At 36.3% G+C, this 26,265-nt stretch overlaps 4 protein-coding genes across 4 annotated transcripts; 2 read left to right on the top strand and 2 right to left on the bottom strand.

Moving 5' to 3' along the window:
- The first annotated feature begins 225 nt into the window (after positions 1-225).
- LOC133288516 (1-acyl-sn-glycerol-3-phosphate acyltransferase-like) lies at positions 226-3,340 on the top strand. Its single transcript, XM_061486301.1, has 6 exons — positions 226-393; positions 930-1,290; positions 1,527-1,676; positions 2,050-2,148; positions 2,232-2,324; positions 2,978-3,340. Exons 2-6 carry the CDS (start codon positions 970-972, stop codon positions 3,212-3,214), a joined length of 900 nt encoding a protein of 299 aa, XP_061342285.1. The 5' UTR covers positions 226-393; positions 930-969; the 3' UTR covers positions 3,215-3,340.
- Positions 3,341-5,998: 2,658 nt separating this feature from the next.
- LOC133288504 (heat shock 70 kDa protein 16-like) lies at positions 5,999-10,987 on the top strand. Its single transcript, XM_061486283.1, has 10 exons — positions 5,999-6,030; positions 6,260-7,549; positions 7,840-8,052; positions 8,815-8,910; positions 8,995-9,144; positions 9,417-9,617; positions 10,084-10,230; positions 10,300-10,428; positions 10,513-10,643; positions 10,841-10,987. Exons 2-10 carry the CDS (start codon positions 6,380-6,382, stop codon positions 10,926-10,928), a joined length of 2,325 nt encoding a protein of 774 aa, XP_061342267.1. The 5' UTR covers positions 5,999-6,030; positions 6,260-6,379; the 3' UTR covers positions 10,929-10,987.
- A 1,360-nt stretch (positions 10,988-12,347) lies between these two features.
- LOC133288513 (uncharacterized) lies at positions 12,348-20,217 on the bottom strand. The gene is made up of 5 exons (XM_061486298.1): positions 19,796-20,217; positions 18,578-19,298; positions 18,091-18,475; positions 12,898-12,960; positions 12,348-12,817 (listed from the first exon to the last, which is right to left on the bottom strand). Exons 1-5 carry the CDS (start codon positions 20,076-20,078, stop codon positions 12,743-12,745), a joined length of 1,527 nt encoding a protein of 508 aa, XP_061342282.1. The 5' UTR covers positions 20,079-20,217; the 3' UTR covers positions 12,348-12,742.
- A 1,186-nt stretch (positions 20,218-21,403) lies between these two features.
- LOC133288499 (uncharacterized) lies at positions 21,404-25,818 on the bottom strand. The gene is made up of 3 exons (XM_061486274.1): positions 25,229-25,818; positions 24,168-24,296; positions 21,404-23,465 (listed from the first exon to the last, which is right to left on the bottom strand). Exons 1-3 carry the CDS (start codon positions 25,616-25,618, stop codon positions 21,915-21,917), a joined length of 2,070 nt encoding a protein of 689 aa, XP_061342258.1. The 5' UTR covers positions 25,619-25,818; the 3' UTR covers positions 21,404-21,914.
- Positions 25,819-26,265: the final 447 nt, after the last annotated feature.

The raw sequence follows: 26,265 nt of genomic DNA, 5'->3' as shown, positions 1-26,265 counted from the left end.
TAAAAAAAATATCTTATTATATTTAATTTCTTTTAAATTGATTTTGCATAAATTTACTATAATTTGTATAAGAAGCTAAATAAAAAAGACAAAAAAAAATGAGAAGCCAATAGTTTTAAAACTCGGGAACTGTGACCTTGCTTACTTTATTTCAATGCCATCTTATCTCAGTTCTCAGGCACATTCTTATAGGCTCCCTCTTCCTCTTCTGAGCGTCACCAATAAATACCATAATACATTTTGTCTATTTGTCATTACTCTGACTCTCTTTGTGGATTTGCTTCTATTCCCAACAACCACCCTGATAGAGATTGACTGCTACTGCTTTCCTTCATTTTCCTGAGCTTTCTCGGGCAAGTTTCCGATAGAGCGGGAGGCAAAGTCACATACTTGGTAAGAATGGTTTGGTGGGTCTTGTCCAAGCTCTTTCTGTGTTGGTTTGTTTGAATGCTGAGAAAAACTGATGAATAGTCCCTTCTAAATATTAAAAGCGAAAAAGGAAAAAAAAAAATCCCACTTTTCCATGCAAGATGTGCATAGATAAAGTTTGAAGATTTTGACGTTTTTTTTTTACCTGAGGGGAAAATTTACGTTTTTTGGTTTTATCCGTTCAGTTTCCTGGGAAAGGAACGGATTTTGGTGTCATTTTTCACTCTCCTTACGAAGCTTTTCCTGAAAATGTGTTTTGGTTTTCTGAAAACTTTTGGAATATTCAAGTCATAAGTTATTTGGTTGATTACTTCCTATATGGACCAGAGAAACAGATTTTAGTCTATAAATTTGTTCTGTGCAACGTACGTGGTTTCTCTATCCAAACAGATGATTTCAATTTGTCTTTGTCCTTGTTCATCAGATCCTCAGCAACCAAATAGAATAAATATTTTTTAATTGATTTTAATACCCGAGCTGTTCTGCTTTGTCCTGTTCAGGTGAACTCTATTAGTATTAAAAAAATTCACAGATTTTGTCATGGAGAATACTGGAGGTGGTGCCTTTTTGAGGAATAGAAGGTTGGAGAGCTTTATGAATACAAGCTCTGGCCAAAGGGTGGAAGAACCTGCAAGAATTTTAGTGAAAGATGAATCAGGACAAAGGCGAAGGACGGATGTCTATACAGATGATGATGGGTGGGTTCCAACAATCATATCATGGATCAGAATTGTCATATGTTTTGTGTCTATGATGGTCACAACATTCATATGGGCATTGATCATGGTTGTGTTTATACCATGGCCTTATGCGAGAGTTAGACAAGGAAACATTTATGGGCATGTGACTGGTAGAATGCTGGTAAGCTCCCTTAAGTATTTAGTTCTGCATACTGCTTCACACTTTTGGAGTGAGTAGCTGCTGGAATTTCTAATCTTTTTTGTTGATTGATTTTTATATTTGGATGACAAGATGAAAAGGCCAAGTGTTTTCAATTTTTTATTTTTTTATTTTTTTTGAGGTGACACGATTACTTGTATTAAAATTTGTGGGGCAGCTTTGCTAGTTATGACTGATATTTCAAATATTGGATGTAGATGTGGATTCTTGGTAATCCTATAAAGATTGAAGGTGCTGAGTACTCTAACGAGAGGGCAATTTACATTAGTAATCATGCATCTCCAATAGACATATTTCTTATAATGTGGTTGACTCCTACAGGCACTGTTGGCATTGCCAAGAAGGAGGTACATTTTAATGCTCTACAGTTATAAATTTTTCCTTCCCCACTTTGAATGCATAATTAAAAAATGGTCAAGATAAGTGGTGTCTTACGGGGCATTATGGATTAGAGGGACTCTTCTTGTCTCTTTAGGATCAATGTCCTGTGCAAGTCCTCAGTTGGGATTGCATTTGTTCTTGCCAAAGCTATGGAAATGTCTTTTCATGTTAAGCTCCAATTCATGAACACTGGACTTACATGCTTGGAATTATTGGTGTATCACTATCATGTATGCATTTATGTGCATTTTTGTACACAATGCAGCATTGAAAATCATTATTATGTGCATTAAGTTTGCCAGTGAAAAAAATGCATTCAAAGCTTCAGAAACTATGCAGATAATATGGTATCCTCTCTTTGGGCAACTTTATGTTTTGGCCAACCATCTTCGTATAGACCGGTCCAACCCAACTGCAGCTATTGAGTCCATGAAAGAGGTACAGAGCATTATTCCTGCGTCGTCTATCACATACTTGTACAAGGTTCTAATTTCTTAATCATTGCAATTTGTAATGTTCAGGCAGCTTGTGCAGTTGTGAAAAACAATCTGTCCCTGATCATTTTTCCTGAGGGTACCAGGTCTAAGAATGGAAGACTACTTCCTTTCAAAAAAGTAATCATCTACTTCACTTTCTTTACAGTTTGTAATTTGAGTGGCATTGCATAAGAACTAGGATTATAAACTTGTATTCATCTAGCCAACCACTTGGAGCTACATTGGCCAGTTCAAGCATTCGATTGGGGATTTCTCCTTCTTAGCTAGACTTTGCATTTAACCTATAAAAAACATAGTTCTTCATAGAGTGATATAGTTCACTTTTTGTTACCTATGAGTTGGATGCAGAATATGAATTTCATCACTTGTTCTATCGTCCACCAGAAGATAACACATTATATAATTTATTTACTTAGAGAAAGAGACCTTTATATAGATATCATTAAAATTGTACTCGATTTGTCATTGAATGACTGAGATTATTCACATGACATGATTATGTTAAGATAAGATATAAGAGGATTCATTCTCATTCTATATTTTTTAATCTTAAAAGTATTTTGTTTTCTCATATGGAACTAATGTGTAGATGATTCATTCATAGGAGGGTTATCTTTCACCAAATTTGGGTGATCATGGTCTTGTAATCATCAGAGTTTTGGTGTTTTCCATAACTTGAAGGACCTTGAGAATAAATGAATTTACTCCGGTTCATTAGCTGCGGTCATTTTGGTTATGCTTCATATCCCATTACTCCACTTTTCATGCAGGGTTTTGTTCATTTAGCACTGCAATCGCGCCTCCCCATTGTTCCAATAGTCCTGACAGGAACTCATCTAGCATGGAAGAAAGGTAGTTTACATGTTAGACCAGCCCCTCTAACTGTTAAGTATCTTCCTCCTGTAAGTACTGAAAATTGGAAGGTTGACAAGATTGATGACTATGTCAAAATGGTGCATAACCTGTATGCTGAACATCTTCCAGAGACTCAGAGGCCTTTGCCTTGAAAAGTTCCAGAGCCAGAACAAATTCTTAGCTAAGTTACCTCTTCCATATAAGCTTGAGAGAGGTTCCTCTAAAAGGCTGCAAATTATTTAGCTAAATAACTTAATATAGATTAATCCTCTAATATTCTTCCTTGATATTGTAAATTAACTGCTTTAAATTTCACTTATGAATACCATTTGGTCTTTTGGTGATTCTTGTATACTGTATAAAATTTGTTTGATCAGCTTCTGCTGGATTCCATGAACCACTAATGCTGTAAAGAATGTGGCATGATTTTCAGGGATGATTAACTATTTGGATGAATAATATACATTTTTTAAAAATGTTTAAGACGTTGGCTCTACATTATAATTCCTAGATTTTCTCTCTTTTATGGGGGGTCTAAAGAGAATTGACTGTGAGTCGGTAATATTTTTCAAATCAGTGAATTACCTTTTAATTTTTTTTAATTATCAATTCAGTTAAAAAAAATTGTATGGTCATATGGAAATTTAAATTAAACTCTTGTTATTTACCAAGTGTTTTTGCTCGTTATTCAATGTCTAGTAACTTAATTTACAAGCTAAATACTGCAACGAAAGTTGACTTGAAAAGGATGATTGGTTTTAACTTCTAAACAGTAAATTGTGGAAAACAAAAATATTCATTCTTTTTTTTTCTTTTCTTTTTTGAAGTATTCATGCTTTATTGTGAGAGGAACACATGGGATCATATCAATCTAGAAAGTAATGCTAAAGGGGATTATGGCCATCAGAACCCTCAAAACACTTGCAAATCATTCGATGGGCCCCCAGTTTGGCTAGTTTAAACTAAATCCATTTTGTTTATACTTTAACAAAAAAATTATAATTTATGAAAAAATTTATAAAATCACTTTTTTTAAAGTTTATACAAAAGGAGAAAAATCAAGATTGCAAGAATGATTATGGAATTATGGGCCATAATTGAATTGGGAAAATTTTCTTTTAATTTATTTTGTTTTTAAAGTAAGTAAAGATATATTTGTCTTTGTTCACTTTAGAGAAGGGTTGTCTTGTTACTCAGAAAATGGTTCCACCTTGCAAGCATATTGTATAGCCACTCTTACGAGAATTATAAAAGTTGGTGCTCACTTTGGCATAGATCACCGGTATGTTTGTTTTATACTGCCGTTAGACTGATTTTGAAAAGAAAAAAAATTGATGTTAAAAAAAATGAAGTTTTTGGAAATCATATTTAAAAATAAGTTTAAAAAAATTCAATTTTTTTTTGCTGGACTTAAAAAATTGATTTTCTTTGTATGATAAAGTATAATCACTTTTGAGATATAAATATAATATGGTTTTAAAAAATTTATGAGTCCTATTCAAAAGAAAAAGTATAATTTTTTTTTTAAATTCACTTTGGCCGAATTGATTTTGAAAATCCAAAAATTTAACCAAACAAATAAGCTATTCTACAATCCAAATTTATTCGCCGCAAACGTGATAGTAATACAAAACAAACATGCCATTGACTACTTACTAGTTAGGATATGGAAATTGACTGCTAAATATTGTTTCTAGCTTTGTTGTTCAACTCTTTATGCAGAGATCTTAGTCAACCACGCTTTAACTCAGATTTGGATTTTGTTTGGGAAAAATTTATATGTGAATATATTATAATACTTTAGATTTTTTTTATTTTTTTGGTAAAAATACTTTAGATTTTTTTAATAACATTAAATAAGGATTTAAAATCATTAAAAATAAAAGTTATCTCCTCTTACATAATATTGTTTGGGGTTGGAAGGAAAAAAACTATGATAATAAAAAATAATATAATTTTATAATAAATTAAAATTATAAAAATATATATTTTTAATAATAATAATAATAATAATGAGTTTTGTGGAGAGATGGAATAAGTGAATGAAGAAATATTAAGGGGGTGTAGTTACTAAATTAATTGGGGTCGATGGTAGATGAACTCAAACAAAAAATACGAAAGAGTTGAAAAAAGATAAAAATAAAAATAAATAAATAAAATAATATATATATATATATATATATATATATATATATATGAGGTAGGATCCTTTGACACTGGTATCAAATTTAAAGTTTGACACCTCATCTGAGAGCCGTCAGATCAAAAAATATAAACAACTCTAATTTGTAAGCAGTGTGACACCGTTGATCTTTTTTGATCTAACGGCTCTTAGATGAGGTGTCAAACTTCAAATTTGACACCAGTGTCAAAGGATCCTACCTCTATATATATATATATATATATATATATATATAGGGTTTTCGTTTTATCCTTTAACATAACACAACAAACTTTCCACAACAAAAAAATAAATAAAAAATTAAGACACGCAAAACGAATCTCTATAACATTACACAATCACTTTTCCTACAACGTAACTCTTATAAAACACACACACATATATATATATATATATATATATATATATATATGAAAGTAATAAAAGAAGGGAAAAAGAAAAAAAGGACTAAAAAGAAATCATCTAAAACATAAGAATAACAACTGTGTAACCCTCCACGTAGATTTTCTGCGTTTCGTTCTCCAATTCCAAAATGCATAAAAAAAAAATTAAATCCTAATAATAATAATAATTGTTATATATGTGCACCCACGTAAATTGATTATTGTGAAATTTGCATGTTGATGAGTGTTGCTTTTCATTATTTTGGAGGGGCGATACGATATATGGCTTGAGCGAGTGAAGTGGCGATTTTGTCTCTCCACCATCACTACGTACTTATGCAGTCCCAAGTGCTTCCACATTCCACCTTTCATCTTTCTCTCCAAACCCTCTTCACCAAATCAGGTATCTTCCTTTCTCTCTTGTTATTCATTTTGGATTGCCTCCATATTTTTTTTCTTCTCTTCCGTTTCCTGTTAAATTGAAAGCATTTCTTCAGTTTCATGGCTTGGAAATGGAGGAAAAATCAACCACAAAATGGGTTTGGCTTAAATTATTGGTTTTGGTAGTAGTACATGATATTCATAGAAAGTTCCAATTTTGATGTGTTTGTTTCCAACTTTTTGTTTGGCAGTGATAGTGATGGGTGAAGCTTAGGTTTTTGGGCCAGCCTTGTGGAATCTGGTCAAGTTTTTGAATTTTGGGTTGTTGGTCAAGTAGAAAGGGGGAATTGGATTGAATTCAGTGAGTTGAAATGAGTGTAGTGGGGTTTGACATTGGGAATGAGAACTGTGTCATTGCTGTAGTGAAGCAACGTGGGATTGATGTTTTGTTGAATGATGAATCCAAACGTGAAACCCCTGCTGTGGTTTGCTTCGGAGAGAAACAGCGGTTTTTAGGGTCTGCTGGTGCTGCTTCTTCTATGATGCACCCCAAGTCCACAATATCTCAAGTGAAGAGACTAATAGGCAGGAGATTTAACGACCCTGATGTTCAAAATGAGCTGAAAATGCTCCCAGTTGAAACTTCTGAGGCCCCAGATGGTGGCATTCTGATTCACTTGAAATACTTGAAGGAGACTCATACATTTACCCCGGTTCAAATTGTAGCAATGCTCTTGGCTCACTTGAAGACTATAACTGAAAACGATTTGGGGACCTCTGTTTCGGATTGTGTTATTGGGGTTCCATCATACTTTACTGACTTGCAGAGACGGGCATATCTCGATGCAGCAACAATTGTTGGGTTGAAGCCTTTGAGGTTGATCCATGATTGCACTGCAACTGGTCTTGCTTATGGAGTTTACAAAACAGATTTTCCCAGTGCAGCTCCTGTGTATGTTGCATTTATTGACATAGGTCAGTGTGATACTCAGGTCTCCATTGCAGCATTTCAGGCTGGGAAAATGAATATACTTTCACATGCTTTTGACAGGAACTTGGGGGGGAGAGACTTTGATGAGGTTCTATTTAGTCATTTTGCGGCAAAATTTAAGGAACAGTACAGCATTGACGTGTATTCTAGTGCCAAGGCATGTAATAGGCTGCGTTCAGCATGTGAGAAGTTAAAGAAAGTTTTGAGCGCAAATCTAGAGGGGCCTCTGAACATTGAGTGCTTGATGGATGAAAAAGATGTTAATGGCTTTATCAAGAGGGAGGAATTTGAGAATCTGGCTGCAGGATTATTGGAGAGAATTTATATTCCTTGCAACAAAGCATTAGCCGATGCAGGCTTGACTGTAGAAAATATATATTCTGTTGAGTTAGTTGGTTCAGGTTCTAGGATTCCAGCTATAACTAGAATATTAACTTCTCTATTCAAGAGAGAACTCAGCCGAACGCTGAATGCAAGTGAGTGTGTGGTTCGTGGTTGTGCTCTTCAGTGTGCAATGCTCAGTCCTGTTTTCCGTGTCAGAGAATATGAGGTTTGTATATTGAAACCAAATATCCATTATTATCCTACCTATATGATATATATTGCAGATTAGATTTTTGAGTTCGTAGATGCTTATTAGAAAAGTAATAATTACTAACTGACCCATGTTTTTATCTAGGTTTATTTTCTGTATTTAGATTGTCTACTTCTCTTTTTTTCTATCTAAATGGGATATCTGACTTTAATTTCTCATAGATATCATGTCTTTCTTTGAAGTATTTTATGATAGCTTGTATCATTCTCTAGTTAAAATTAATATAATTTCTCATGTTTGTTCAGGTCCAGGATTCTATTCCTTTTTCAATTGGACTTTCATCAGATGAAAGTCCAATTTGTGCAGGATCAAATGGTGTACTTTTCCCAAAAGGCCAACCCATTCCTAGTGTTAAAACTTTAACATTTCAGCGCAGTAATATGCTCCATTTGGAAGCATTCTATGCTAATCCAGATGAAGTACCACCTGGGACGTCTCCAAAAATTAGTTGCTTCAAAGTATGCCTGCTTTCGAACTATCTTGCCATGTGAAGGAGTTCAATTCATTTAGTGCACATTTATTATCTGATTTATATTTTTCTTCGCGCACCCCCACCCCTCCAGCAAAAAAAAAAAAAAAAAATCCTTATTACCCTCTCTCTCCTTGCTTCTTCTTTTGTGTGTTTCATGAATAGCATGCAAGATGAGTTTTTTTTGGGGGGATCTTAATTTCACTGTTTGGAACTCAATGGCTCTTATGTAGTAATGTTTGATTACAGAAAAAATTGTGTTTAGTAGATAGTAATCATGATCACAATCAGAAGCTTTCACTTTTGAGCTGCAAGTTGTCTACGACTCAGTTATCTAGAAGCTGTTGTGCACTCATGTGCAACCATCCAGACCTTCTGTCTAATTCCAGTTGATTGTAGGCTTCAAGTGAGAAAATTTACTTAGCTACTTATTTATGTGATAGGATTAGTTACTTTTCAGTTAGGCAATTGAATAGTGAACAGTGTGATTGTGGAGCATTCATTCATTCATTCATTCTCCTACTCTCTCTCTCTCTCTACATTCATTTCTCTCTATCTTGCCTTCTTTTTCAGTTTTTTATATCTAGTATTACAAATTATTGACCTCTAGAAATTACAGGACTGTAATGCTATAACTCGAGTAGTTGTGATATACTGTTATTCCTTGTGACAATGATAAAAACAGTGATTTGTTCTGCATGCCCACAATTTGTTATATATGCTTATGCATTTGTTCACCACTTCTATTCAGATTGGTCCTTTCCATGGATCCCATGGTACTAAGACGAGAGTTAAAGTTAAAGTTCAACTAAATTTGCATGGCATTGTCAGTATCGAATCAGCTACAGTAAGTAAGAAGCCTGAGTTCTATCTCTCAATATTGTGTTCTGTTTTCTGAGAGATCATGATTTGCACATGTACCTGTCTTCAGTTGGTCGAAGATCATGTGGATGATTCAGTTCCAACTGGTGATTATCATTCAGCTTCTACAGCAATGGATGTTGAACCCATATCTGAGACAGTTGAAAATGTCATTGATGATAGTATCAATAAAAAAAAGTGTGAATCTCCACGTCATTCTGTAAGTACTCTCACGTTAGTCTCTCTCTCTCTCTCTCACACACACACACACAGATGCACACCTCTTTTTAATGGAAGATCTCTTATGTTAGATATTTCTTCCAAATCATCCTTTAAACATGAAAAAGTTTACTCCAAAATTTTATTATCTGATCATTTCTGATGTTGAATTATGTGACATGTCTGTCACAATTTATTTATAATCTCTGTGATATTGTATCAAAACATTGGTGTTTTGAGTAAATAAAGTGTTACTATCATGCCTTTTTACAGGCTGATGGTACAAGAAAAGATAAAGCTAACAGAAGGCTTCATGTACCAGTGAATGAGAATATCTATGGTGGAATGACCAAGGCTGAGATCTTGGAAGCTCAAGAAAAAGAACTCCAGTTGACCCAGCAGGACAGAACAATGGAGCTAACCAAAGACAAGAAGAATTCCTTGGAGTCTTATATCTATGAAATGAGGAGTAAGGTACAGATTCAACATCTTAATGAGATGTAAGGACTGGGTTCTGTGATTCAAATACTTGGTTTATGCCTTCTCTCATTTCTTCTGCCTCAATAGATTACTGTCCATTGGATGATCCTTTTTTTTTTTCCTTGTTTTCATAATATTTACTTGAGGTGTTCCTTTTCAAAAACTAGAACTTTAACTTTGGCTATGTTCATGTGAAAGTATTGATTGGATTAAATGAGAAAAAGACAGTCACCAAAGAATTGGTTTTTCATGACTTGCTGTCATGACTCATGAATAAATGTAGACTGAAACTAAGATTGTGAAGATGCTCCATACTTTACAATCCAATCTTCATAGGATCTGAAGTTAAAAAAATTATCCTTCGTCTGCCTTTTGATGTTTTATACAAGCCTTTCTTTGTGTGTATGCTCTATTTTTCTTGATAAACTGACACTAAATATATTTGCGTATGTGTAAATAGCTCTTCAACTCATATCGGGGCTTTGCAAGTGAGCAAGAGAGGGATGGCATATCTAGGAGTCTGCAAGAGACTGAGGAGTGGCTTTATGATGATGGTGATGATGAAACTGTACATGCTTATTCTGCAAAACTAGAAGATATAAAACAGGTTATTTTTGTTTCTCTAATCTCTATGTTTCCCATGCCATACTTGTTTACATTCTCCGTCTTCCTGTAGCTGGTGGATCCAATCGAGAATCGGTATAAAGATGAAGAAGCAAGAGCACAAGCCACGAGAGAGTTGTTAAGTTGCATTGTAGAAAATCGCATGTCTGCAGATTCCCTTCCAGCCCAAAATAAAGAACTGGTATATTGTCAAATAGGTGAATAAATATTATTTTGGTATGCAGCCCTTACTATCAGCTTTAAAGTGACAACTTTCATGTTTCAGATCATCAATGAATGCAATAAAGCAGAGCAGTGGCTAAGAGAGAAGATGCAGCAACAAGATACTTTACCTAAGAGCTCTGATCCAGTATTTTGGTCAAGTGATATCAAGAGCAAGGCAGAGGATTTAAACTCGTATGATTTTACATTTTACCATTCTGGTTTCCTTTTCAGAAGTGTATAATTGTTGGGTACCATGATTGTTCAGTTGGGTCTAAATTATACACCCGCTGGTGCAAAGCACTGTTCATATACTCCAATTAACACGTTTGTCATAATATCACTTGATTTTATCTCAAGACTAATGAATGTTTTATTTTGATGGGTTTCAGAGTATGCCTACGGATATTGGGATCTAAAGGTTCTCCAATTCCAGAAGACAAGAGTGAACACAATCAGAGTACTTCTAATCATCGTTGAAGACAATGATGTGGTGATACCCAACTGAAGACCTAAATTTCTTTAGCTGATAGCTGCTGACAACCATAGTTTTTTTTTTTTACCACTTTTTTCCGTGTCTGGGAGGGTTGAAAGAGGTAATTCTAAATAGATTAGTGTTTGTCTTAAAAATATTGAATCGTGATTGTATTATTTTAAGTGAGAAAAAGATATACACAATAGAAATCATAAGAATAGAAACTAAGAGATTTTTTTAATTTAAATTTTAAATAAAATAGACTAGTTTTAACTAAAAAGACAAACATTTTTTTTCCAATTCTAAATACATGAAGTCATTGGCAATTACCAGTCCAATCTTTTTCTTTTAAAGCGTCCAATGTTTTTATCTTGATATGTTATCCAACCTTTTCTGATGTCACTTGGGGTGTGTTTGGTAGGATAGTTTTATTTTGTTGCTCGGAAAAGTTCACATGAGATGCAAAGAAAATCATGTTTGGTAGGAGTTTTCAAAAAAATTGCCCAAGATTCTAATTTGCATGGAAATGTGACATTGTGTGTAAAATTTTATCCATATTACTACTTGAGAATATTACATAGAAGATGGTATTTTGATTTAGCTGTGAAACAAAAAGTTTGGGAACGAAAATTCAAACACAAATATTCCTGAAATAATGTGCCAAAATTTGATAGGTAAGGGTTACTTTGATAATTTTAACTATTTTTCAATTAATATTTTACCTTCAATCAAACATAAACTGAGAAAACTTAAATTAATTTTTCTGGTAATATTTGGGCTTACCAAATAACTTTTTTTTAACTTTTCAACTTACTTCCTCACTATATTGCTAGTAATTGTAATTTCCTGGTAAAAAAAATTTATCTTCTGCCAAACGCCGCTCTTTAGATCCTTCAAATGGATTCTGTTCCAGGGGAGAAAATATGTACGAATTATGTATATATACTTTTTTATATACGACATATTTGTCGTATTTGTGGCATTTTTATCCCTACTCCCGATTGTTCGCAGCCCGTCGTGCTGATTTTTTTTTTTTTTTGATACACCGTCCTGCAGATTTGAAAATTAAACTTACTACTGGGCTTTATTACATTTTAATAGAATTAGTATTATTAAATAAATGCAATGCTGCAATCCCTTTTTTCATTAAAAATTTAAAAAGGACATAAAGGTTTTGCAAGGTAAATTCCTAATTTTCGGGTAAGATTTGTGCATCGCCTGCAAGCTTCATTACCTAGTATTTATCAATTTAAGTAAACAGCATAGAGAGAGCCAGAACACTTAAACGAAGTAACATAGAGGGAAGGAGAGGTCCTCTCAAATGTCTTCGTTCAATTGAACCTTGTTTTATCCTTCTTTTTCTTCCATTATCTTTCATCTAAACATACCCGAAAAGGGAAATGATGCAGAATTAACAAGGGGCAAGAAGCTCACTATGTAGTGGTTTCTATTCAAATGGGGATCATAAGCGCAAAGAGAACAAAGTGGTGAATCAAAAGAAAGAGTGAATCGAGGCATCATTGTGGATGCGAAGACAAAGTGAATCAATATCTCAAGCTACAGTTTCATGGTAGCAAGACTGTCGATATCTACAGAACCACTTGGAGCAACACAAGACAACGAGCCCTCAATCGATTTCCCCGCACGTGATGCTGCACGCTACATTGCTAGCTTCCTTGCTCCCATCCATAACACATGACACCAGAAGTTCATGGCAACTTAACCCAATCAGACCTATAGGGTAATGTTAGTCATAAGATCCACGAGTAATTTACAGGATGTGGGCCAGGCGTGGAATAAATGCCTTGCCATCAAATGTTTAGTTTCTCTTCTTGGAATTTGTCTTCTTGACACTAGTTTTCTTTTTTGATTTCTTGAACCCTGCTCCACTCTCCTGTAAGCATCAAAGGCATTCAGTGCAATAACCAATCCAAAAGGACAATAAATATCAGAATAGTAAGCAAGTCGATGTACCTTCCGATATTGTCTATAAGCACTTCGGCCTGTCAACTCCTGCCCATTTTTGTCGACATAAACCTACAGTAGGAAGATAAAGAATCAGGATCCGATAGACTAATACAATATGACTACAAGATATTAGTCTACAGGAAACTCAAAGACAACTAAATCAAGAATTGCAAGAATGACTACCAGATAAGCAAAAGCCAGCAGCATTTGCAATATCACCATTCTATGTTCATGACTAGTAGAAGAAAAAACGATTCAGAGAATAAATTGCTGAATCAATTAAAAACAATCAAAGCAATAACAATTTTATTTTTTGGAGATATATACGTTGATTTCGCAATTCGACCCGGGCATGGTGAAGGCCAAAGGTCTACCCAAGAGTATTTCTCCAAGAAGCGAACTTTCAACCTTGGAGTTCTGTAGAATATTCTAGAGTTTTCTACTTGTTTCTAGCGACTTGTCCCTTTGAGTAGTGTGATGCCTCTTCGGTTACTGTGTATTTTATTTATTACTTCAACTCCTTAACTACCTTGTAATCTGTATATAAAGATCCCTTTGGGTGTCAATCAATATATGAAAAATACATTTCAGTCTTATATTTCATCATGGTATCAAGAGCAGGTTATCCTGTGGTCATATTGTAAACCTCCACGTTTCCTTCCGTTTTCCATTTTTCACTGTTTATTAAAATAACTCAGAAACCATATCTGGACCCCTCCAGTCACGAAACCAAGGCCACCATTGGACTCAGAAGCCATTTCCGAGTCGACCCACGTCAGCCCCGTCGCCGGAAAGTCAGCCACGCGCCGCCACTGCAGAACTGCCTCTCCGGCGCGTGTGAGCCACGCGCCGCCCTGCCGGCCTCCGTTTGTCACGCGGCTTTCACAGAACGGCTCGCCTGGCCTTCCTCTTCCTGTTCTGGGGGTTTAAATCACGATTGGAGCACTCTTCTTGCTGGGTCCAGTTGGTTCCTCTTCGTGATTTTTTGGTTCTGAACGATTGGAGTTCCTTTTTTACTTTTTTTATTTTGAACAATGGAAGTTGAAAATATTGAGGCTGAGAATAAGCATTCTGAAAAAATATCCGGTAATGTTTCCGGTGTCTTTCCTCTTCCCTGTTCTTCGTCTTCCGGAGACAACCCAGCTATACAGATTACTAACCACCGTTTAAACGGTAAGAATTATGAGCAATTTCAGAAGGTGATGTCTCAATCTGCTGAGGCAACTAGTCATGTTGCTCAACAAGGTATGGCATTTCATGTTGATCATAATAGTCGTTGGATTCTTGATTCGGGAGCTTCTGATCATATGACAGGTAATGCATCCCTGTTTTGTTCTTATACCCCTTATTATCACCAGTCACGAATAAGGACTGCTGATGGTAGTTTCTTTAATATTGCGGGAAAAGGATCCATTAAGCTCTCTGAACATATTACTCTGAATTCTGTCCTTCATGTCCCTTCTCTTACTTGTAACCTTATCTCTATTAGTAAACTTTCCTCTGAATTGCATTGTGTTGCTAAATTCTCTGCCAAAACCTGTGTTTTTCAGGAACAGGATTCGGGGCTGATGATTGGCAGTGCTAGAGAGGAAGAAGGGCTTCACTATTTTGAAGAAGATTCTCATGAAAAGAGATTTTTTGCAAATCACTCTTTATGTTTATCAGACGATTGTAATGATGTTTTGTTGTGGCATCGTCGTTTAGGACACCCAAATTTCTTTTATCTTCAAAAGCTGCTTCCAAACTTATTTATCAACAAAAAACCAAGTTCCTTTTTTTGTGATGATTGTCAGTTTGCAAAACACTCTCGTGTTTCTTATTTCCCTAGAGATTATCATGTTTCGTCTCCATTTACATTGATTCATAGTGATATTTGGGGCCCAGCTCGTGAAAAAAATATATCTGGAACTCGTTGGTTTATTACCTTTATTGATGATCATTCTAGAGTATGCTGGGTATATCTTCTAAAAGATAAGTCTGAAGCTGCAGCCACTTTTAAAAATTTTCATGCTATGGTACAAACTCAATTCCAGACCTCTATCCAAATCCTGCGAACTGACAACGGTACTGAATATTTTAATTCTGTTCTTGGTGATTACCTAACCAAGCAAGGTATTATCCATCAAAGTTCTTGTCCTAACACCCCTCAACAAAATGGGGTGGCTGAAAGGAAAAATAGACATCTCATTGAAGTTGTTAGAGCCCTCTTGTCTACAATGCATGTCCCTAAATACCTGTGGGGGGAGGCTGTCTTGACTGCCTCATATCTCATCAGTCGGATGCCCTCTCGCGTCTTGAATTTTCATTCTCCCATATCTTGCCTTACCCGCTCTTTTCCCTCCTTTCGGGCTCTCTCTTCCCTTCCTCCAAAGTTGTTTGGCTGCGTGGTTTTTGTTCATATTCCTCCACATCAAAGGTCCAAACTTGACCATAAGTCTGTTAAATGTGTCTTCATAGGATATCCTCCTAATCAAAAAGGTTACAAGTGCTACTCACCTTCTCTTCGAAAGGTCTTTGTTTCTATGGATGTTACTTTTTGTGAAACACAATCATTTTTTCCCTCGACTTCTCTTCAGGGGGAGTCTATTGGTATAAATGAAGACAAGTCTTGGAATCAAAATAATTCTACTGTCTTACCTTTACCCTTGGAAACATCTGTTGTTTCTTTACCTTTGGAGTCAGGGGGAGTTAATGTACAGGAGACAAGGACAGCAATTGTACCAGAGACTAGAGATCCTCCCGGTAAATGGGGAAAATTCTACAGCAGGCGTAAATCTCCTCAAGATCCTCTAAACTGCCAGGATTCTGACCCGAGACCTAGTTCCAGCAATCCACTTGAGAACACTGGTACAGCTGACCTAGATGTGCCCATTGCCCTTCGAAAAGGTACTAGATCTTGCACTGCTCATCCTATTTCTCATCACATTTCATATGAAAAGTTATCTCCAGGTTTTCGTGCTTTCAACACTATATTAGACGGTACAAAAATACCAAAAAATATCCAAGAGGCACTTAATGACCCTAAATGGAGGGATGCAGTCTTTGAAGAAATGGATGCTCTTAAAAAAAATGGAACTTGGGAGTCCGTGGCACTTCCCAGAGGAAAGAAAACTGTAGGTTGCAAATGGGTGTTCACAATAAAATTTAATGCAGATAACAGCATCAACAAATATAAGGCCAGATTGGTTGCCAAAGGATTTACTCAGACTTATGGGATAGACTATCAGGAGACGTTCGCTCCCGTTGCCAAACTTAACTCTATCCGAGTCTTACTATCACTTGCTGCCAACCTTGATTGGCCCTTGCATCAATTGGACGTAAAGAACGCTTTCTTAAATGGGGACTTACATGAGGAAGTTTACATGGATCCACCACCTGGTTTTGAACAGGGAGATGGTTCAGTATGCATGTTGAAGAAATCTCTTTATGGACTTAAACAATCCCCTAGAGAGTGGTTTGAAAAGTTTACTCGTGTTGTTAAAGAAAGAGGATTTATCCAAGCTCAGACTGATCACACTTTATTTTTTAAACACTCCGATAGTGGCAAAATTGCTATCCTCATTGTTTATGTTGACGACATAATTGTCACAGGTGATGACTGGGAGGAAATAAAATCTTTAAAAGGGGGTTTAGCTAGTCAGTTTGAACTAAAGGATCTTGGATCTCTCAAATATTTCCTTGAAATGGAAGTTGCTCGTAGCAAGGCGGGAATTTCCTTATCTCAGAAGAAATATATTCTAGACCTGCTACAAGAAACAGGTATGCTTGGGTGCAAGCCTGCAGAAACTCCAGTTGAACCCAACATTAAATTGGGAATTGAAGATGGAAAAGATGTTGACAGGGAGCAATACCAAAGGTTGGTAGGGAAGCTGATCTACTTATCTCACACTCGGCCTGATATTGCATTTGCGGTTAGCATGGTTAGCCAATTCATGCATTCTCCTAAGGAAAAACACCTTAATGCTGTTTATAGAATCCTCAAGTACCTCAAAAACACCCCTGGTCGAGGAATGCTCTTTAAAAGGGGACACAAGAGGATGATAGAAATCTATACAGATGCTGATTGGGCTGGCTCTGCTATGGACCGAAGATCCACTTCAGGATATTGTACCTATGTCTGGGGAAATCTTGTGACCTGGAGAAGTAAGAAACAAACTGTTGTTGCCAGAAGCAGTGCAGAAGCAGAATTTCGGGCGCTAGCCCATGGCATTTGTGAAGGAATCTGGTTAAGAAGGCTCCTTGGAGAATTAAAGATATCTTATTCTCTACCTGTGAGACTCTATTGTGATAATAAGGCTGCAGTCAGTATTACTCAAAATCCTGTACATCATGACAGAACCAAACATGTGGAGGTTGATCGTCATTTTATCAAAGAAAAATTGGAGGAGGGTAGTGTATGTTTGTCATATATACCTACCAAGGAGCAAACAGCCGACATTCTCACCAAAGGATTACACAAACCCATCTTTGAGGATTTAATTAGCAAGTTGGGGATGATCAATATATATCTCCCAACTTGAGGGGGAGTGTAGAATATTCTAGAGTTTTCTACTTGTTTCTAGCTACTTGTCCCTTTGAGTAGTGTGATGCCTCTTCGGTTACTGTGTATTTTATTTATTACTTCAACTCCTTAACTACCTTGTAATCTGTATATAAAGATCCCTTTGGGTGTCAATCAATATATGAAAAATACATTTCAGTCTTATATTTCATCAAGTTCAAACAGCCACTTTTAACCGCACCCTTTGGATAGCAATGACAACTTTATATCTTTAATTTCTACCATGAGATGTAAAACACAGATATCTTCTACTTGTAAGTTGTTTCTGTGTCTAGAATAACATGGAATACAATGACATAATATCCTACAAAATGAATACATAGGCAGCAGAATTTTACAGAAAGAAAGAAATGTTTTTAATATAATATCAGATACGGTAACAATGTAACATAACTATTCATCTTGATGGCATGGGATGTTGACATAAACAATGGGAAATAAGTATATAAGGCTATATTAAAAGATAGAATCCTAAGGATCAAATCATAGGACAATTTTTCACTGCATCTATATAACACTTCAAAAGCATACTTATATGGGGTGCTTTTTGCATTTCAATTTTAAACAATATAACAAATCAGTTTACATAACTTCGGATGACCAGCATCTAGCAACATGAGAAAGTAAATATAACATACCTTTCTTCCCTCTGATGATGTATACCAATGACCAGCAGATTGACCACTTGCTTGAACACGTCTTTTGCCTGCATCCTTTGGCATACTCTTGGGTTCCACCCAGTTTTCAGAAGCACATGAAACATTTGACGAGTTTGATTTGTTTGTTTTATTTGTTCTTTTTGACATGCCGGTTTTAGTGCTATTTCTCTTTGTTCCTTTCTGTCTACAAGATTCTCCATGGCTGAACGGAGAATTAATTTTGGGATCCACCCAGCCTCCAGAAGCATTAAAGGTATCCTCAAAGACCAAGTTTTTTCCTTTGTTTTTTCCCCTTGTTGAGCTGCTAACATAACTTTTTTGAACTCCCTGCGTTTTAGAAGCTCCTCCACTGTTAAATTGTCCCCTGAAACCAAAACACATAAAAAATATAGTATAACATGGTTAAAGTTTTCTTTTTTAATTATTACCAAAAGATAAAAATGGTTAAGAAAAGAATATAAGTTACATGTAATCGATATTTGAGACGTTAGGTTGCTGATTCACTCTGTTGACACCTAGCGGAGAAAAATTACACAGGCGACTGCGAACTAACTTCTGAATTCTGGGATCCTCATGAAAAAAATAACGATGAGCAGGAGGAAGAGGGTCTGTTGATTCCCATAGTTGTTGATCCCTTTGGCAGCTAGAATTGACCCCAAGATATCTCTCATCATGACTTTTAGATGCATCAATCCCTGATTCCTCCACTCCCTTGTACTTGGGAGAACGAAAGTATTCTTCACATACCTCATTGAAGGCTGGTGTTGGAATGGAAAAACTCTTCACTGGAGAAAAATCTTTCCAAAGATCCTGATTTTGGTTCATAGTAAATGATGTTTTTCTATTTTGTTCAAAAGAAGTCACAGGTTTGCTTAGGGTATGCATTGCTTCCTTCGAGGGAGGATCAACTTTATTCGCACCACTAACATCTTCACCTACTGGATCATCAGAATCGGAATCAAGCAATTGAAACCTTCGGAGAGGACTAGTTTTTAACTTTGGAAACACCAACCCTCTTGGGCCCGTCTCCAAATTAGCAGAATCAGAAGCTGAAGTATCTGAAGCTTGCTTTCTTTTTCTTTCCCTACAGTTGCCAGATGAATGAGGAGTTAAAACTCCACAACCATTCAACGAGACTTTTGAGCTGCTACACACAGAATGATTCCATGCCGATGGATGTGCACGTCCTAATGTTACAGGAAATAAAAAAAAAAAAAACACTTTATAATCAAGAATACAAACCATTCATAATTCAAGATATTATTAAAAATTAATGAGCAGAAAAGCAGAATCTTAATGCAATGACTGACTGAAAGATAAAATTTATAAAAGTTAACAATAACGAGTGATGTGTAGAAGTGATAGTGAAATTCCTTTGGGCTGGGGTGATATAAGTAAGGGGATGCCAAAGCAGTTGAAGGGAGAGTAACTGTAGTGGGCAGTTATGCAGGTGATTGTGGCTGTGATAGTGTGCTTAGTGGGTGGTTATGTATAGTGCATGTGGAGAAGAAGCTGTGACCATTTTCCTAATCAGAACAGCATCCAATGACCAATATAATTGATTTGAACTAATGACAGAAGCATTAAGTCGTGAATTTCAGTTAAGGAGTGAAACAATAAAATTGATTTGAACCAATGATAGCTGAATTTCAGTTAAAGAATATAATTGATTGTGTTAGCTAACCTTGAACAATATCATCATCTTGTGAGGAGAAATCCTCAATGTCATCGTCGCCGTCCAAGCGCGACGGCGGCTCCACTTGCTTCGGAAGGGACTGCGGCGGACCTCGGCGGAGGCGCTTGAGGATACGGCGTGGCGGATCGGGTCGGGTTTCGGGATCGGAGTCTGAGACTTGTGGGCCCAAGTCGTCGTCGTCGTGGTTGGGTGGATTGATTGGAGAATGTGGAGGGGTTTCGTGAGCGAGATCAAGCCCTAGAGAAAAGGAGGGAGCTTCACAGTCCGCCATAGGAAACGAAAACAAATCCACGGGATGAGAGAGAGAGAGAGAGTTGAATTAAGATAAAAGGGATTTGAAATTGGTGAAAATGGAGGGAATTGAAATTCCAGTTCGTGCCAATTTGGCGGGGTAGCGTATAGAGAAGATACTGGTGGCGACCAGGATTCTCTCAAAAGCTTCCTTTCTCACCTCTTTCTTTGTAAATCAGTATTTTTTATTTATTTTTTTTGAAAAAATCATTTTATTTGAAGAACGACACCAACAATTGTGAGTACGGTGTTTAATAGCAATGGAATTTGTAGGAAATAATTTTAATAATTACTAATTCTAACAAGGCAACCTTAAAGAAAATATTTCATGAGTTCGTCTAAAATTGTGTTGGTGAAATAATTATGTTTTTCTTTTTTCTATTAGTGGTAATTTTGGTATTTTTTAAAAAAATTAACTCTGTTAACAAAATTTTGGATGAAAAATCAAATTATGGGGTAGTGATAAAAAAAAATTAAGTAGGGGGATAAATGATTAAAAATTTCAGGAAGAGGGTTAAGTGATTTTGAGAAAACTTGTAAAGGAATTTTTGAAGTTTTTCCAATTAATTTTGAGAACAATTCCAAACTTGCAATTGAACCCAAAATGGTGACGTTTTAGGACGAAAATCAATGTATTTTTATAATTATAAATAACTTCAAGGTTATAATAGTCTTTCTTATTATAATTTTTTAATTATTCAATTCAGAACGACGTCATTTTAGGAATGTACGTAGATAACTTATCTATATTAATTATAGAAATATTAAAGCCTTACTTAAAAGTTCTAGAGCAATATTTCGTGATTTATAAATCTTCTCTCCTTTAATCTAAGTTATCATGATCTTTTAAGGAAATTCCTTCTTCTTCTTTTTTTTGTATGCCGGCCAAATATCCCATAAACTTCAACTCTATGAGTGGAATTAATATGAGTCGGAACTTAATTACATTTAAAACTCCTTACTCCTCACCCCTCCCCTGGATGTATTTAATAAAAATAGTTAGGTTGTCTCCCTACTCTACTTAACTCTGTTGTCAACTGAAAATTCCTTTTAATTCTACATTGGAGTTTTCCAAACATTAACTAGGGCTACCATTGTAGAGCTCTTAGGCAGTTCCTCTTTTGCACTTACTCTGTAATAACTAATGACCCTTATAGCCGGAACTTGAATCAACAATTATAATCAGCAAAGGAAAACAAAAAAAGCTAATCTCAATTTCATTATTTTTCATTAGATATTTAGACAACTCATACTATCAAAGTAAACAATAACGAAGACAAATAGATCATCCTTTTTTCTGTCCCGGGACCACAAATCATCCTTGTCATCCACAATACAATCTACAACAAATCCTAAGCGACATCAGCAATGACAGAAAATCAAAATCTGGGAAAGATAATTCTATCATCTATACTATATAACAATCTGGGAAAGATAATTCTATCATCTATACTATACTATATAACAGCATAAGTTACATGCTTCTCATAATTTTTCTGAAGATCCTACATAATGAAGTAAGGCCCGTCATCACAGATTACAAAGCAAGCTATTTTTCCCAAGATAGTCCACGGTTTGAGGTATTTTCCACAAAGGAATGAAAAGATTATCTCCTAAAGTTTAATATGAATGATAGTAAAGAACTGAAACACGAATAGTATGAGGCATAAAATGTAAATTATTCATGGCCCCTCATCACTCCTGAGCAGTTTTTCCATAAGCAGCATATTTGTGCCTTTACAATCTAAAATGAACTGCTTCCTGTGTTAGTCATTCATTAGTTATACAGGTGGGCAATCTATGCCTATGCTCCCATCTAAATCTTCTGTTTAAGAACATGGCGCAACTGAATCTTCTGGCTTTCCATTCTAGCCTCCAAAAGTTTGGCTTTCAAACTATTCTTCAGTCCAGTGCGAGGAATGCATCCTTTCATACCTCTATGTGTATGCGCTGAATCAGGAGGACTTATCTGGTATAGAAGGTCTTGTGGGCTTAGTCCACCTTTACCTGATCCATGATCAGGAGACATGATGCCCCCATTAGATAACCTTCCATTTGAAAGCCTCCCATTCATTCCCTCCAAAGAGATTATCTTGTAACTATCCCCATTGTTTGGGTATGACCTCCAAAGCCTCGCTATGGATGATACCTTTTTTGATTGCTTTGTCGGTATAGAGCACACTTCACTAATTTCAGCTATTGGTATCTCCTCACCTGCATTTTCTTCCCATTCAAGCACACTCCTCCCTGAGATATTACTCTCTCGATGATTCTTGTTCAAAGATTGGACACTCCCGTATGGTGAATAACTGGAGCCTTGATCCTCAACATGACTCACAGTTTCCCATCCACTTTCATCTCCTTCTATATCTCCATTGCCATCCACAAATACATCGGAACGCCTATCCTTCCTTGTTAAATTGACTTCAGGACTCACTGTGTGAATCTTTGAGGCATGACTAGCAGGACTGTGAGAAACACATGGTTCAATCTCCCTCTCATTGGGTTCACCAAAATTTGCATCTTCAAAAATGGCAAAAATATCATCCGAATTGTGGGGTTCATATGAAAATCCCTTGATGTCTTGAATGTTCATTGCAGCTGCAGCCTGTTTAAGTGACTCTGCCTCTCTCATCTCCTTTGTGTTTGGATTGACGCTTTTTGACTTGAGAAAAGTTTCCAAATCTGCAACAAGTTTATTCATCTGTGAATACTTCTCTTCAAGAGCAACTTTTGCATCTATCAACTTCATTTGAACACGTTCTTCACGCCATACTTCAGCCATCTGTAACATCCTTCTCTCCTCTTCCACTTCTTCCCTAAGTTTCATAGATTCCCTCTTCAATGCTTCTATTTCAGCCTTGTCTTCTCCAATTTCCTTGGCAAGTTCATCACACACTTCCTCAATCAATTCTCTGGCCTTCCTTTCCTTCTCATAATCTTGCATGTAGCGCTTTGCTGATAGTTTGGCATCCGCCAACTCATTTACCAACCTAGAATTGACAATTTCAACCTTTTGGCGACTTTTCCTTTCTCGATTCAACTCTGTTTTAATGTCATCAATGTATGCACGGATTTTCTCATGCTCTCTGCTTCGCCACTGGGCCCTTTCCTCATTGACTTTCTTCAGGAAATGCTCAAGGTTTCTTTTGGAGGAGCGATGTTCAGTCTCAAGCTCCTGAATTTGTGCACGAGCCTGCTCTAGTTCAGCTTCAAGAGCAGATACAACAGATACAGCACTTACCTTTTTGTCAAGAAGTTTCATGTGGCTGTAGATATGGTGGGCCTCATCAGATGTTTTTAAACATGAAGGATCCCACTTTGTTGCACCCTCCATTTCAGTGTTGGAAAATTGGAAAGGCTCAAGCTGAAGAATACAAAGTAGGTTCAAAATTAGCAATTAATTATTTACTGTTCCACTTTTGACAAGTAAATGCAGAAAACTTTTTAAACCCTTTCCTCAGCTAGAAATTTTAAAAGCTATTTTCACCATGTGGGTTTACATGAAAAAATGTGAAAAGTGTTTTGTCCAAGCCATTTTACATAAAGCTCTACATTTATACATAGCATGGATCTAAGCAATTATTAGTATTAGTTGTTCACTCCCAATGCATGCCATCCAATAAATTTTTCTTCTATAACATTTCTATTCATCTGTTTCAAGTTTCAACATTCAATTTGGGTGCGCCCCATAGGCTGGTAGGGGTGGGGGTAGATGTCAACCTATATGTGCATATGTATGTTTGTATGTGTTTGCAAGGATGGGCCTTTGATATATTATTAAAAATTTCCACATGACTAAATCATGAACCACACGTTGCTATGATTATAGTTTGTTGCTATCTATGGCCTAACTAAATGAAATAGTATCCTTCTGCACAAAGCATGAACTTATGATGATTAAATCAGGTAATTACATGACCGGCCAGGTAACAACATCACAATGCAGTAAAGGGTATAACTTCAACATGAGTCATTACATGTATATGACCTTCCCTCAATAATTTTCAATTATGAAGAGCTGTGACACTTCTAATGGTTATATTGAAGTAATAAGGAAAAATCATACCTCAGAGAAGTGTCCCCTCTTTATCCCAGAGATGGAACAAGGACTTTGAGATAGATTTTTCATATCAGAACCATGATTCATGCCATTTGGACGACCAAGGAAGCTGAGCCCTACATGGTCAATTTCATGCTGCAAATAAGTGGCATCAGTAATGAGCTAAAAGTGGAAACCTATCAAATTGATAATGAAAACCCTAACAAGTTCTGAAAATGATGCTAACCACGTGAAAGAGAATGGCATGACAATAATGTGGAAGGAAGATAATCAAAATTCTAGTTCAACAGGAAAGTACAGATATCTAATAACATAAATCCCATGCGTAAGGAATATAAATCAGTAGATCCAAATAAAGTCCTCCGAACTTACTTTCAAATAACCATCAAGTATTATGACTTCATAATGGAAATATTATTAACACTATAGTTACAGCGTGTTTGTTTGACACTCTGCCAAACATGACACACATCTAATGCAGTTTGATTTGGATGGCTATGATTTAATGAAGCAAGTATTCCCAACATGGTGAATGAAAGAAACTAATTCCTCCTTCCCCTGACTGAACACATGTTCGCGTCTAGGGAAATCTTAAACAAACAAGCAGAAATCATCAAGTATAATAAAATCATCAAGTATAATAACATAAAATCAATTATCTACACGGACAAACCCTACTCCACTCATTTCTCCAATCATTAATAAGAATGATAATTTTCTTTCCAATAGAACCACATCAATCCCGAGCAAACTAGCCAAAAAAAAAAAAAAAAACTTTTTAAGGCATTATGATAGTTTTTTTTCTTTCATCGAAAGTCTAATTCATAACTCTCAACTCCCAAATTGAAACCTGTACAACAATGATAAGAAATCAAGGATAGAATCTCAAAAGTCACAAGCCAATGTAAGACTTCAAAATCAAGCAACTATAAAAAAAAAATCAGCATAAAAGATTAAATCTCAATAATAGACTTCAGAAACAGCAAACATATGCAACACTCACATGGAAATGAAGAAAACTAGGGATCTCGAACAAGAGAAAAATCCAAAAGGGTTACCCGAGTTACCTGAGGTCCGAACCGCCTTCTGCTATTAGCCATAGTCATCTCCGGCGGATGCAACCGCCACAGTCCGGCGGCGAGCCTCCGTGCGGATACGGCAACTTCCGTCTGCTTCTTCTCATTCCGGCATGTTCTCCGACCGAAACCAGCGACAGACTTCTGGTCCTCTTCGAGTGGATCGGCATTCCTGTCGTGGATCTTCCACTTCAACAGAGGGGTTTCTGGTCTGCTCCGTTTACCACCCGGAGCCCCGTATATCCTCAACCGGGTTCCCGGAGTTCTGGGTTTTCGCCGTTGAAAAGGCTTCAGTGGTTGAAGATCTGAGTCCGGTGAAGGGTTCAAGGTCTTGGTAGAAATTCCTGCCAGCGAGTGGTGAGACTTGCCGGAAAACTTCATTGTCTCCGGTGAGTGTCTGCCATTTAGATACACAGAGTCAAGAAGTAACAGAGCTTGTTTGCAAGAACAATATGAATGAATGAATGAATGCCCGAAAGAAAGAGAGATAGAATCTGTGTGTTGGTGTGATGTGATGAAGTTCGTGAAGTGTGTGAAAGAAGAACACGAGGGAAGTACAGAAGAAAGAGAAAGAAGAGAGACAGAGTTTCACAGATTACACTGAGAAAACGACGAACACATGTACAGTCATACAAATACAGATACACAATCCGTATGTCTTGCCGTGCCGTAACATTTTACGGTCAACGTATTCTTACAATGATTCCACGCGCGGGGAAATCATCATACGATGTCGTTTGGGCCTTGTTAAGGCTGTACTAGAGGAAGACGACGTTGTCATGCGAATCATTCTCACGCGATGGAATATCATGGAACATTGGAAACCTCCTCATTTTATTACATTTTAATGTTTGCGAGATTCGATTCTTAATGTTTTGTTAACTTTATGGCTCTTCTCATATAGAATTTTGGCATCTTCATATTATGTGATTATTAATCTTAATTATTTATTAATAGATCACTTGTGATAAATAATCCTAGGTTGAGGGCCAAATAAACAAATCAAGAGTAAATTAAAGTAAACACAA

Source organism: Gastrolobium bilobum, unplaced genomic scaffold, assembly GCF_033153095.1.
Source record: "Gastrolobium bilobum isolate Gb01-03AN ecotype WA unplaced genomic scaffold, APGP_CSIRO_Gbil_v1 utg2184, whole genome shotgun sequence".
In the NCBI taxonomy this organism is placed as follows: domain Eukaryota; kingdom Viridiplantae; phylum Streptophyta; class Magnoliopsida; order Fabales; family Fabaceae; genus Gastrolobium; species Gastrolobium bilobum.
This window is presented reverse-complemented; position numbering and strand designations above follow the sequence as displayed.